The sequence below is a fragment of the Podarcis erhardii genome (assembly GCF_964252035.2).
Source record: "Podarcis erhardii genome assembly, chromosome: 9".
Taxonomy (NCBI): domain Eukaryota; kingdom Metazoa; phylum Chordata; class Lepidosauria; order Squamata; family Lacertidae; genus Podarcis; species Podarcis erhardii.
Genome location: NC_138512.1, coordinates 73,401,357 through 73,415,440, shown reverse-complemented (window position 1 = coordinate 73,415,440; position 14,084 = coordinate 73,401,357). Strand labels below are relative to the sequence as shown.

Genomic DNA, 14,084 nt, shown 5'->3' with positions numbered 1-14,084 from the left:
TATGGTTGAAAACAGCACAACTCTCGCATTAACCTGGAACTCCGGTTACATGTATCCCTTGATGTGCTTTCTGCAAATCTCTTGCCAAAGTTTTGTGCCAGTGTGAAGTGAATTGGACGACGTTGGGTGTTGGGGTGACCCTTTGATCCCTGGTTTTGAGGGTGTATTGCCCAGTTTGTGGAGCACTGCAAAATGTGGGGTTTCCGCTGCAAAACTTTTGCCACAGTTTTGTGCCAGCTTGGATGGAACCAGACAGTGTTGGGTTTGGGGGTCATATCCATGACCCCCGTTTTGAGTGTAAATCGCTCCATTTGCAGGGGTTTTGCTACAAAAACGGTTGCAAAACTTTGGCAGTAGTTCCAAGGAGATCAGACAACGTTGGGTGTTAACTACGAACCCCGGGTTGAATGTTCAATTACTCTGTTTGTGGGGTGCTACAGAATGCGGGGGTTTTGCTACAAAATGATACAAAACTTTGGCACCAGTTTCAAGGGGATTCCAGATACTGTATTGGGGTTTGTAGTTAATAAAGCTTATAGACCCTATGGATTTAGGCTGTCGAGCAAAAGCATGTCATTTAAACTAGGCAGCTGCTGTCCACCCCTTCTGCCCCATTAACCAGTTTGGCCTCATCTCTCATCCCTCCATCTCTGTGTCACAGTGCTGGCCCCGTTCCCCCATGCTGCACTCAGCAAGCATTCCCCATTCTTCCTCCACCGCTTTAGTGCAGCAATTTAAAACCAACAAGAAAATTGGGAGGCATCTAAGGAAACAGGTGTGGATGCATAAGGAGCTTACAGATGAGCTGAGATTTAAGAAGGCCGTGTATAAGAGATGGAAGAAAGGGGAAATCGCAAAGGGGGAGTAGACACAAGCAGTCAACATTTTAGGGGGTTGGACTATATCAACATGGTCTGTGTGTGTGGTTTGGGAGTTGCACGGTCAAGGGAAAAACAATGCTCTCCAAGGTTGTAAAGACTGCAGAGAGAATAATTTGGTGCACTCTTCCCACTTTGGATTAAATCTATGCTTCCAGCTGCCATAAGAAAGCTGCAGAGATATAGTACAGGATAGTGCACACCCCGGAAATGATCTCTTTCAGCTTCAGCCTTCTGGAAGAAGGTAGAGGGTTATAAAGACTAGGATTAGCCGCCTGAGAAACAGTTTTTATCCAAATGTGATTTTGGTTTTAAATGCAGTGTAAGGAGTCTCTATGGGAGTATATTGTTGTCAGGGGCTCAGGAGCAGAGGCACAGGAGAGGGAGGAAATGGAGAGCGAGGGGGAGGAATCCGAGGGAAGCACAGGAGATGAAAGTGGTCCGAGGGATTCCATGAGCCTCTCCAGCGAATCGGAAGATTCACAGAAGGGAGCGCCGATGGCCAGGGCAAGGGTGGTGCCAAGGGGGAAACCCCAGAAGGAAGGGGCCAGCGGGGACTCCCAGAGCAGCAGTTGGAAATCAGGACCAGCTTCCCCACCAGAGTGCAGTGGGGGGGAGGAGTCCCAGGCATCGGGACCAGTGTTCTCACCACCAGCGAGAGGAGATGAGTCAGGATTGACCACGCCTCCATCGGAGAGCGGGGAAACGGTCAAGAGGAAAGTTACCGGCTGGGCGCGCGCACCAAGTTCAAATGTACAGGCGAGCGGCACAGCAGGCAGCCTGGATAGGGAGCCAGGTCCTAAAGCCCGCCGGAAGGAGGGGCAAGACTCAGGGGGGTCAGCGTCAGAAGAGTCCAGAAAGGAGGAAACCCCAGGGGGCAGAAGGACCCAGAGGAGGAAAGAACAACGGAAGAGGTGGAGTAAAGCTAGAGTCTTAAACTGGTGTCTAGGAGGCGGAGACTCAGATGGAGCTTCGCCGGTCTAGCTTCTAAGACGTAGAGTTGCACGCTGCGGTTTGGAAATGGAAACTAACCTTCAATAAAGACTTTTATACGTTATTACTGGCTAGCGTTGGTCCTCTGTGAGCTGGGACCTAGAGGCAGCTCTGACAATTGTATTTTAAAAATGGGCTATCAGAGTTTTTAGGGGGCTAACCAGGTTGGAATAGCTGGAATAGCAGGCGTGTTGGTTTTGTTTTTTTGTTTTTTAATATATTTTTATTAAGTTTTGCATAAATATATTTCGCAGACATACACAAGACAAAAATAAATAAAACAAACATAAAAAAGAAAAAAAAGAAAGAGAAAAACATACAATACATACAACATAAACAACACAACTTAACATTAATTTTACAACAACATTGATCGACTTCCCTTTATCTCGATTTCGGATAATGTTATCTTAGTTATCTATCTGCTGTATCTATTCCAAAATGAAATTTATAACGTAGTAAGCGTTATCTCATGCCTACTGTGATTTTTTTTTTTGATACATATATATTTCTGATTAACATTTTGATTTTCCCCTTGTCTCTATTTCCATGTATGTTCTAAATTTATCCCATTCATTACTAAATTTTGTACGTTTTTGATTTCTTATTTTCTGTGTCAATTTTGCCAATTCTAAATAGTCCAATAATTTAAATTGCCACTCCTTTAATGTTGGGATTTTTGGTGTTTTCCAGTACTGTGCTATGAGGGTTCTAGTGGCCGCTGTTGCATATTGAAGAAAGGTCCTATCTTCTTCTTTAATATCCTTGCCAATTATCCCCAGCAGGAAGGCTTCAGGCTTTTTGACGAACGTATATTTAAGAATTTTTTTTAATTCATTATAAATAGATTCCCAGAATTTCTTGAGAATCTCGCACGTCCACCACATGTGGAAGAATTCGCCCTCCTTGTTCTTACATTTCCAACACAATTTATCACCTGTTCTATAAATTTTATGCAATTTTATCGGCGTTATGTACCATCTGTACATCATCTTGTACATATTTTCCTTGAGTGTCGTGCATGCTGAATAATTCATATCTTTACACCATAAAGCCTTCCATTTATCAAACTCTATATTGTACCCTAGATCTACCGCCCACTTCACCATCACCTCCTTTACTTCCTCGTCCTTGGTGTCCCACTCAAGCAACTGGTTGTACATTTTTGATAGTAATTTTGTTTTACTTTCTATTATTTCAATCTGGAATCTGGATTTTTTCTCACTTATTCCAATCTTTTTATCTTCCGTCCACATTGAATTTATTTGATGATATTGAATCCAACCAGTCAACTTATTTTTTATTTCTTCATATGGTCTAATCCTCCACCCGGATTCTGTTTTAGTTAGTAGGTCCTCATATGTTCATCATTCCCCCTCAAGGTTTGATTTTTTAATTGTTAAAATATCAATTGGTGATAGCCACCAGGGTGTTTTCTGCTCCAGCAATTTTTTATTCCTTTCCCAGACTTCCAGTAGTGGCCCTCTGAAGATATGGTTAGAAAAGCCTTTATGGACCCTTCCCTTGTCTCGCCATAGATAGGCGTGCCAACCAAATCTTAAGTTAAACCCCTCTAGGTCTAACATCTCTTTATTTTTAATGACGATCCAATCTTTTACCCAACAAAGGCATGCGGCCTCATAATATAGCCTCAGATTTGGAACCGCAAGACCCCCCCTATCTCTTTGGTCTGTAAGCAATTTAAATTTGATTCTGGGTCTTTTTCCCCGCCAAATAAATTTGGAAAGTAATCTCTGCCATTCTTTAAATATTGCAATTCCCCTAATTATTGGAATGTTCTGGAATAAGAAGAGTAATTTGGATAATAAACTCATTTTAATCGCCGCCATTCTACCCATCCACGAGAGATGTAATCTGTTCCATGTATCCAAGTCCTTCATTATTTCTTTCCATGTTTTCTTATAATTATTTTCCATCAAATTTATATTTTTCATAGTTATCCAAATTCCAAGGTATTTTACTTTTTTAGCTATTTTAATTCCAGTTTGTCTTTCAAGCTCATTTTTGGTATCTTCTTTCATATTTGTAGTCATTATTTTTGTTTTTTCCCTGTTCAATTTAAATCCCGATAGTTTTCCAAATTCTTCCAGTAATTTTATAGCTTTGCCGATGCTCTCCTTTGGTTCTTCCAATGACAACATAAGGTCGTCTGCATATGTTTTCAATTTGTATTCTTGCACGCCGATTTTTATGCCACGGATCTCTGGGGTTTTCCTTATCTTATTTGTAATTGTCTCTAAAACCGTGATAAACAACAGCGGTGATAGAGGGCACCCCTGTCGAGTACCTTTTGCTATTTCAAACTGTTCTGTCAGGTTGTTATTTATTATTAATCTGGCTCTTTGTTGTGTGTATATTGCTCTAACTCCTTCTAGGAATGTGCCCTCTATCCCTGTTTTTTCCAGGCATTTTATTAGGAAACCCCAAGAAACATTATTGAAAGCCTTCTCGGCATCAACGAACAGTAAAGCGGCAGGAATTTCATTATGACATTCTAGATATTCAATAATGTCTATTGTGTGTCTGATGTTGTCTTTTATTTGTCTATTAGGAAGAAAGCCGGCCTGATCACTGTGAATAAGGTTAATTAAAAACTTTTTAAGTCTATGGGCCATTATGTCTGCAAAAATTTTATAATCATTATTCAGTAGAGAAATCGGTCTGTAATTCTTAATGTTAAGTTTATCTGAATCTGGTTTCGGGATCAGCGTGATGTAGGCTTCTTTCCAAGATGTTGGCATTTTTCCTCCTCTTAATATCTCATTCATAACATCACATAGTACTGGTGTTATATATTCCTCTAGGACCTTGTAATATAGGCGTGTTGGTTTTGAATGTCTTATGTAGTGGTTTTTTTTTTCAAGTTAGTTGTTCTGTATGGGACAATGGGACAATCACAATAAAGATTATCGTATCATATTGAATCGTATTGTATCGTATCGTAGATGACCCTTGGGGTTTCTTCCACCTCTACATTTCCTTGATTCTGTTAAAACTGTGCCAGTTGCAGGTAAGTACAGGAATTTGTAAAAGTGTGCCAGCCTCTCCCCGCCTCTCTTTTAGGTAGCCCCTTTCCAAAATAGCAGGTGTCGACACGCTGAGCACACAGACTAAGAAGGCAGCGCTGGGAAAGATGTGCCCACTGAGGCATTATAAAGTATGTCAGCAGAGAGAGGAAGGCTGGCAAAATTAATTTCATTTTGGATAGATTAAGTCCTGTAGCAGGCTTTACTCCAGTGAGTCATGTTCGGAGCATAACATTTAATGTAAGAGCTGCTCCTGCCAAACTGTGCACAAAGCAAGTGTCTTGAATCATGCAAAGAGCTCAGTAATGTGAAAGGAGGGGGTTCAAAGTTGCTGCCACTTCATTCTTCCAAACATAAAGGAACAGCACCCTGCCCCCCAAACAACCATATTGTCTTTTAAAGAATGCAAAGTGTGCTTTGGGGATATTTTTTCACTCCAAAAAACAATAATTGAATACACATTATCGTCACTTCTAAATATGTTTCACCATAACCTGATCATTAAGATAATGCGACTTTTGAAAAGCATTTATTAAAGAGCATATCAGGGCATATCAGCCTCTCAGCTGCCAGCTCGGCCTGTAAAGTCTTTATACCAGCATCATTCTCATCACGGTTTTCGGGATTTTTAAAATCCCCTTTTATTGTATCCTGCACAACTTAAGTTTCCGGGGGGAAGGGGAAGTGGGCAAAAGAAGTTGGATGAATTAAGAAACGGGAGAATGTAGAGGGAACCTGGGTGCATCTCAGAAAAAGAAGGGACGTGGTTCCGTGGTAGAGCATCTGTTTTGCATGCAGAAAGATTCAGGTTCAATCCCCAATGGATTCAGATTCAGGTTCAGTCCCCAATGGGAGAGGATCTGCCTGGAGCCCCAGAGAGTCTCTGCACAGTCAGTGTAGACAACACTGGACTGCACTGGTTCCCCCACACAGAGTATACTAATGCTGGACATCAGCCCTGTGTGCAAACAAGTTCCTGTCCTTACGATCCCCGTTTTCAAAGGATTGTTCATTGCTATTAGCATTTCTGTGCAAGTCAGCAGAGAAGTCTTCTAAGATTTGTGTGTGTGTGTTTTCCAGCTATGAAAAAGCCAGAGCAAGGGTATATATTGCTGAAATAAATATTGAATGTGACCATTATGCATATATTCATAAACTATGTATGCACGCCCCAACCATTAATATTGGGAACTGCTCACGGATAACCATTAGCATCTTTCATGCTCTACACACTGCTGGAAATAAGAAACTGGTGGGTCTTCCATGTGCTTCTCGTGCATCGTTGTAAGGAACAACCATCGTCCTTGTTCATGGCGAGCTACGCTGTGGTTTGTTAGTTAAAATGACAGTGGGCAGAAGGTTTCTTGGCTCATTTTTTTCACAAATTAAAACTACTGTGTTCTGTAAGTTCAAATTGTCATTTTACAGACATGATATGGAGTAGCCAAGATGACTATTGTTCAGTTCAATAAAAACAGCCTCTGGCCTGCCTACCTGCAGTTTTCGCTTGACATGGTTTGTGACGGTGTACAGTAAATTGCTTTTCTTTTTTTACATGGCATGGACGTTGACAAACAGAAAACTAGCAGAGGTAGCAATATTACTATTACTATTATCCACCACCACATTATGTACATTTTAATTTAACTTATTTAATTTTAGATAATAAAATTATGAACTACAGGCTGTACTGATCCAATCTAAACTAAAACAGCCACTCCCCACAACAGCCCTGTGTTTAGGCTGAGAGGCAGTAACTGACCCAAGGTCACCCAGGGAACTTCAGGACCGAGTAGAGATTTGAACCTTGGTCTGCCAGGTCCTAGTCTGACACTCTAACCACTACACTTCATTGTCTCCCTGAGTCAAGCCCTTCTACTTACTTGGCATCTCTATGTCATTTTAAGGTTCTCAAAACATTTTGCATACATTATGTCAACACCCATGACAACACCCTTGACAGGGATATCAGGATTAGCACCCCCATATTACAGATTGGAGTAGTGAGGCTGAGAGAACAGTCTCACTTGACATAGGAGTTGTAGCTGTTTGGGACCATTTTTTTTTTTCTCTGACTTGAAGCTATGCCATCATAAGTTTGCAAGTTCTTTGTCACGTAGACTCTGTGTTGGTAGAACAAGAGGTTGTTTCATTCCCCTCAGAGAACTGCACACCTCTCCCCTGTTGGTGTGAAACTCTTCGGCAAAGTTCCCTGTTTCCTGATTTCTGCGGCAGCCGCTAATTCCGGGCCTGCTGGAAAGTATTGAAGCCCAAGGGCAAGGAAGGGAGGGAGTGCGGAATACATGAAAGGCAGCCTGTGTTCTCACAGCTTTTCATTTGGTTTAATCTAGTTATGCCACGTTTTGCCGAACAAGTTGAAGTCGCCATTGAAGCCCTGAGTGCGAACGTCCCACAGCCGTTTGAAGAGAACGAGTTCATAGACGCCTCCCGCTTGGTTTATGATGGAGTTCGCGACATAAGGAAAGCTGTTCTGATGATAAGGGTACGTAAAGCGCCGGGGGAAATGAAGTGGCTTGGACCTAGAGGGGACGTATCATGGCAGGCGGAAGGGATATGAGAACAATTTGGCATTTGCATGGTGCTGTCATCCGCAAGGTTTGTTGGACGCCAGAATAAACGTGGAGCAGAGACGGCAGATTAAGTTTGTTTGTGAAATCTCTCTCACTAAGTAAAGAAAGAAAAAGATTTAATTCGTTTGATTCTTGCATTTGTGTTTCTTCTTCCATCACAGCTGTGTTTTGTCTTACAACAACCCTGTGAGGAAGATCAAGATGAGAGGGAATATCTTAAACCAGGCGCCTCATGACGAGATGCTCTCTTTTGTGGACTATTTGGCTCATCCAGTCTTCCCTTTGCACTGTGCTTTCCAGACCTAGGTCTTTACTTTAAAGCTCCATGTCCAAGAATTGGGGTATTTTTTGTCCCAGAGCTTTCCCTGGGAAAGCCCATGTTTTATCGCTGAATCGGAGCAAACAGTAATCCATGGTAAACCTAATTGCTATTTGCTCTGATTCAACGGTGAATGGCAGGTTTTCCCGGGGGAAACGACAGGACAAAAACAATAAGGCTTAGACACAGAGCTTTAAAGTCCAGGCCTGTGCTGGGTTATGGGAGCTGACAATAATAGATTATTACTCGGTGAATGTACAGTGGTGCCTCGCAAGACGAAATTAATCCGTTCCGCGAGTCTCTTCGTCTAGCGGTTTTTTTGTCTTGCGAAGCAAGCCCATTGACGGCTTAGCGGATTAGCGCTATTAGCGGCTTAGCGGCTTTTAGCGGCTTAGCGGCTTAGCGGATCAGCTGATAAGCGGCTTAGTGGCTTAGAAAAAGGGGGGGGAGGAAAAAAACCCCGCAGGAACTCGCAAGACATTTTCGTCTTGCGAAGCAAGCCCATAGGGAAATTCGTTTTGCGAAGCGCCTCCAAAACGGAAAACCCTTTCGTCTAGCGGGTTTTCCGTCATGCGAGGCGTTCGTCTTGCGGGGCACCACTGTAGCTGGACAGCTTTCTGGGTTCTTTCTAACCATACTGTCTTACAAATGATACTCACAGCCATGCAATTGTATTTTACCAGATTTGCTCAAACACATCAGGCCCATTCTAAATGTTGGTCGTGATTGGGACCCTCTTATTTACCCGTGGACAAAATTATACCAGAAAAGTAGATAAGAGGAGAGAGATTTAAGGGAGGCCTGGAAATGGTGAATCTACAGTTTAGCCATGATCAGATTTATTATTTATTTGCTTGTTTGCTTGATCATTTATATCCTGTCTTTCCCCCTGACTGGGACTCAAGGTGGCTTACACAAATTAAAACAACACAAATAAAATACAAAAAGCTAAAAGCATATCATAGAATCAGGGGGGGGGGAGCCAGTCTAGTCTAAATACTGATCAGCATTTGAAAGCCAAACATGTGCAACACCCCCCCCCCTTTTATGCACACCCCCTTCTTTGGCGTAGAAATTGCACATTTCAATATCTGGTTTTACTATAGTTCAATTGTGTAATGAAGATTAGAACCAATTGTGTCTGTCTGATGTACGTATGCAGCTCAGGGTATGAGATAGGTGTTCTTAATATCTAAATGAATAAATAAATTAACTTGCTGCTCCACTGAACCCCACAGGGATGGTTTTCAGCGCCTATTCAAGTAAGGAAACTGTCATTTCAACGTTGACTAGCCAGTTGATTTGATTTTATCAGGCATTCCTTTCCCCTCTCCTTAATAAATGATAAACAGCGTAATAAGTGAGGGAAGGGTTTTGCATGTGGCTTTCTAATGTTGGCCTTACCAGCTTGATAAAAATCCTGAACATTCCTTCGAAGCCAAAGCAAGTTGTGTCATCTTCTCTTAGAGCAGTAGTGAGGAACTGGGCCCAGTGGGTGGGATCCTTTTCCCTGCAGGTCACATTTGAAGGTGGGTAGGGTTGCTGTCAATCCCCTGATGTCACAATGTCAGGAGCCCCATTTTCACCCTTCCGGTGCTTTGAGACCCTGACTATGAGCTCAGAGCAGGGGGAGACAATCTGCTGCTCTCCAGACGTTGTCAGACTTAACAACTTCCATCATTCCTGACCACTGGCCAGGCTGCCTGGGGCTAATGGGAGTTACAGTCCAACAACCTCTGGATGGCCCTGTGTTGACTATCCCTCACAGGTGATATGGTTGTGTGTGCCTCTTATACTTCTAAATCCCATGGTCCAACGTTTCAGAGAATGGGGCATACACAATTTGGAGTCACTAAACTGGTGCTCAGATCTAATATGAAGATATAGAGACATAAAGATCTAGATTGGAAACAAGGGTGGGAGAAGACCAGCAGTGCCACTATTAGCCAAGAGGCCACTATTAGATCCAGTCGTGGCCGACTGGGGTTGCGGCGCTCATCTCGCTTTATTGGCCGAGGGAGCCGGCGTACAGCTTTCAGGTCATGTGACCAGCATGACTAAGCTGCTTCTGGCGAACCAGAGCAGCGCATGGAAACTCCGTTTACCTTCCCGCCGGAGCGGTACCTATTTATCTACTTGTACTTTGACGTGCTTTCAAACTGCTAGGTTAGCAGGAGCAGGGACCGAGCAACAGGAGCTCACCCCATCGCAGGGATTCGAACTGCTGACCTTCTGATCGGCAAGTCCTAGGCTCTGTGGTTTAACCCACAGTGCCACCCACGTCCCTTATATAGAGACATAGATATAGATAAAGACACAGGAATACATGAGGAAGATGAGGTGACCGCTTCGGGCAGCAGGCTCCACAAGGGCAGCAGATGAATGAATCGCATCGCCCGCTGCTGCTGCAGTGGCACCAACAGCTGTGGCTCACTCCTTGTGGCTCACCTCCTTGGCAGCCCCTGGCCGCCTGCTACTGGTACAGTGGCCTCTTGGCTAATAGTGGCACTGCTGGTCTTCTCCCACCCTTGTTTCCAATCTAGATCTTTATTCCCCCTTTGTTCCTGATGAAGATCTTCACTCGCCCCTTCTTCCCAGGTGGGGAGAGCACCATTTTGCAATTTGCCTCAAGTGCCAAAATGTCTTGGGCAGCTCTTTACATACATATAGATACTTAAATAGACTCAAATTCTTAGATAGGAACATAGATATATTCTGAGCTATTCGTTCAGGCACTGTAAGTCTCATGTTTCCCTCTCGTTGTGCCTCTTTAGACTTTTTCTGAAAACCTGCACATTGAAATGATTTGTAATCTCATCAGGCTGTCTGTCAGAGGCATTCATTGTCCCACAGTAATTGTTCAGGGTACACATCATGGAACAAAGAAAATTATCTGAGATATTTGTCTCATGGCACGTAGGAAATAAAGCCTCTTTTAAAAAAACTACATGAATGGTTCTCCCTCCCCACAACTTTAATAAATGGGGGGGGGGGGGAGAGAGCCTTGCCTCCGTTTTGCTACATTTCAGTGATCTGTGGAAGAGAATCGGAAGAGTAAAGAAATAATAATATTCTCTTACGGGGCTTGGGAATCCATTCCCTACTGAACATTGCAGGGCGGAATACTTCCAATGTCATACATTTAGTTGGTAGATTTCAGCTGTTGAATTTGAAATGGAAAGTAATAGGCTAACTGCAAGGCTTCTTCCATCACTCCATAGGCATCCTGGTACATATTCTTTTGTCACACTAACTTGTGGTGTTTCCCCTGGATGTTGTTATAATGAAACCCGCTGGAAAAAAAGCTCAAGACTACACACACACACACACACAGAGAGATAATTTTCTCCACTCCTTTGTCTCATTTTTCAATTGTCCGAAAGTCAAGCGATTGTGCTGGATGACTCTCCTGCTGTCCCCTGGCAATGCTTTTCTGTTCCTTAGATTTGATCACTGAAACTCAGGGAGCGCAATCCATTTGAACAGTGACATGGACTCCGAACGATGTGTGTGTCCTTTCTTGAGCAGAATCCTGCACCGTTTTTTTATAGCATGCAGTGAAGATAGCTGGAGACTTTTCACCTTAGTCCACTGGAGCAGGCTGCTTTCTACTGAGTCCGATCTCTGCTCCTTCCAGCTCAGTATTCTATGCACAGATTGGCAGCGGCTCCCTGGGGTTCCAGGAAGGGGTATCTCACAGCCTTACATGAAGGTGCTGGAGGTTGAACTTGAGAGCTTCTGCATGGAAGGCAGAGGCGCTACTACTGAGCTATGGCTCTTCTCTACTGCTTCCCACTCCAGTAAAGCCAGAATGGACGAATCATGTGGGAGAACCAAGAACATGCAGAAGGAGCTACTCTAGCATCAGCCTCACGTTGCTTTTTCGATATCACATGATGCTGCTCATGTAAATTGGTCTCTCCTAAATTCTTCCTTCATTCCTAATGAGACCACAACTGGTTCACTTATAGTTCCACTAGAGCACCATTAAAGATCACATTGTAGCATCAGATGCTGCAGCCCAAGGCTGCAGATGGGCTGCTGGCAGTAGTGCGAGTGACAACATGCCCACTTGATCCCTGCCCATCCCAGCTGAAAAAAATCTATTAGGAGATGACTGACTGGGTGGGTCCAGGAGGTGGTTAATGCCCCAATAGGGGATGGAGTTATGCTCACCACCATGTAAGAGGCGATGGTGTGATTCCTCTTGAAGAAGCCCTCCCTTGATCCAGAGGTTTTAGAAAACTCTTGTCCAGTCTCTCATATTCCATCCCAAGGTGATTAAGAGAATGGAGCGAGCGAGCTGCAGGTAAGCTTGGAGGAAGCAGACTATCGAAGTCCATTCTAGTCTAGTTACAGGACTGGATTTTGCACCAAAACAGTCTTGGCTGCCTTGATGGATGTCTTTTATTGGGAGAGAGACAGTGGGAGTCCGACCCTGTTGGTTCTCCTGGACCTCTCAATGTATGTCAACCATAGTCTCCTACTAGGAACTACTTATTGAGATGGGAGTTGGGGGTACAGTATTACAGTGGTTCTCTTCCTGTCTGCAGGAGCACTATCAGTAAGCAATGCTAGGATACAGGCGCTTGCCCCTTCATTTTTTTAGTTGTGGGGTCCCACAACTGTCCATTCTGTCTCCTAAACTATTCAACATTATATGGGACCATTGGGAGCTGTTGCTCAAGGATTTGGAGAACAGCACCATCACTATGCTAATGACAACCACTTCAGTATCTCCATTCCATCTCAATCAGAAGATGAGATGCAAGTGGAAGGAATTATGGGTTAGATGTGGGCGAAAAAACTGAGCTGAATCCTGATAAGACAGAGATGCTGTGGGTTAGTTCTCTGCGGGTCTAGGAATTAGGTGTACAACCTGTTCTTGGAGGGGTTACACTTCCCCTGAAGGAACAGGTTCGTCGTCTGGGAGTGCTCCTGGCTTCCAACTTGTCTCTGGAGTCTCAGGTGGCTTCTGCAGCCAGGAGTGAATTATGGCATTCATCTCAAAGCAGCACCAGGCCAGGCTTTCCCAGTCCAAATAGGCCTGAACCCAGGCAAGCAACAGTTTTGAAGAAAGCAACTCTTGTAGTAGCTTTCAGTAGGCAAATTGTGTTTTACTCATAGTCTGAACCAAGAACTTGTTGATGCCTGTGAAAAGGAAAGTAGGAAGTACAAAAAGATCAGCCAGATGTATAAAAAGATTAAGTCCTTAATAGGCCAGGGAAAGGCCTAATCCTTACAGTAGCTTCCATGTCAGACTTGCCTCCTAATATAAATATCACTGCTAATGACCAGATGCTCTGTTGCTAGTTAACATTCCACATCTCTCCATTATGAAATGCTCTCCATCTTAGTAAACTCTGCAGAAACGGTTGGTGCAAATTAAACACTCAAATCAACATGGTATTTCAGCGGAGGATCATTTTTTGATATTCAACCCCCCCCCCATAAATGAATCCACATAATGCCAATGAAAATGTGCCATAAGCAGAACATAGGAGTCTGTTAAGGCGTACTGTTCCAGGATTGCACCAGATGACTGTAGCAAGAGAGCCTATCCATATTCACACTGGCATTATCAGGGTGCAAAATAGAAAGTTTATCCCCTCCTGCAAAAAAAATAAATTACCCAATCACCCCAATATTTCTTGTTTCATTCCTGTTCGTGGTCCTTCTGAGTATCAGATTTGGCTACAAGACAAAAGGTAGCCCCATCAGAGTGAGGGCAACCCTTCCTTCCCTCACTCTGAATGGGATAACATTTTTTGTTGAAGTCATCACTGAGACAGGGTGTATATTAGGCCTATCCAGCAGATTTGGCTGAACCCCAAAGTGATTCAGGCAGATCTAGGCTCTGGCTGACTTGGGTGGAGACAGCCCTGGATAACCACAAGCCAGGTTGGGCCTCCCAGAGTCATCAGGTGGGAAAAAGGAGACTTAGCTATGCACAGTTGTCCCAAGCAGAGGAACACACACGCACACAGTAAAAGTGAGCAGGATCAAACCTTCTGCTCACCAGCCGGGTGCAATCCTGTGGGTTTCAGGAGTCTGCTTCACCAGCATGTTTCTCATGCTGAACATGTTGGGAAAGCAGACCCCATCAGGGCTGGATCCTTCTCTCACCAGCTGGTGGGCAGAAAATTCAATCTTGCTGGCTGTGGGGGTCCCTTAGTCCCTTAGTCACTAGACGACACAAGTTCATTCCATGAATTTCCAACAAGACAGAATCCTATGAATTTGTGACCTGGCAGAG

At 43.7% G+C, this 14,084-nt stretch overlaps 1 protein-coding gene across 4 annotated transcripts in view; it reads left to right on the top strand.

Moving 5' to 3' along the window:
- CTNNA2 (catenin alpha 2) overlaps window positions 1-14,084 on the top strand; it is a 536,832-nt gene that overhangs the window by 467,768 nt on the left and 54,980 nt on the right. For all 4 annotated transcript variants that reach the window (XM_081876762.1, XM_081876760.1, XM_081876761.1 and 1 more), the window contains one exon: window positions 7,270-7,421. In XM_081876762.1, the coding sequence (XP_081732888.1) occupies window positions 7,270-7,421 (152 nt within the window). The remainder of the gene's footprint in view (window positions 1-7,269; window positions 7,422-14,084) is intronic.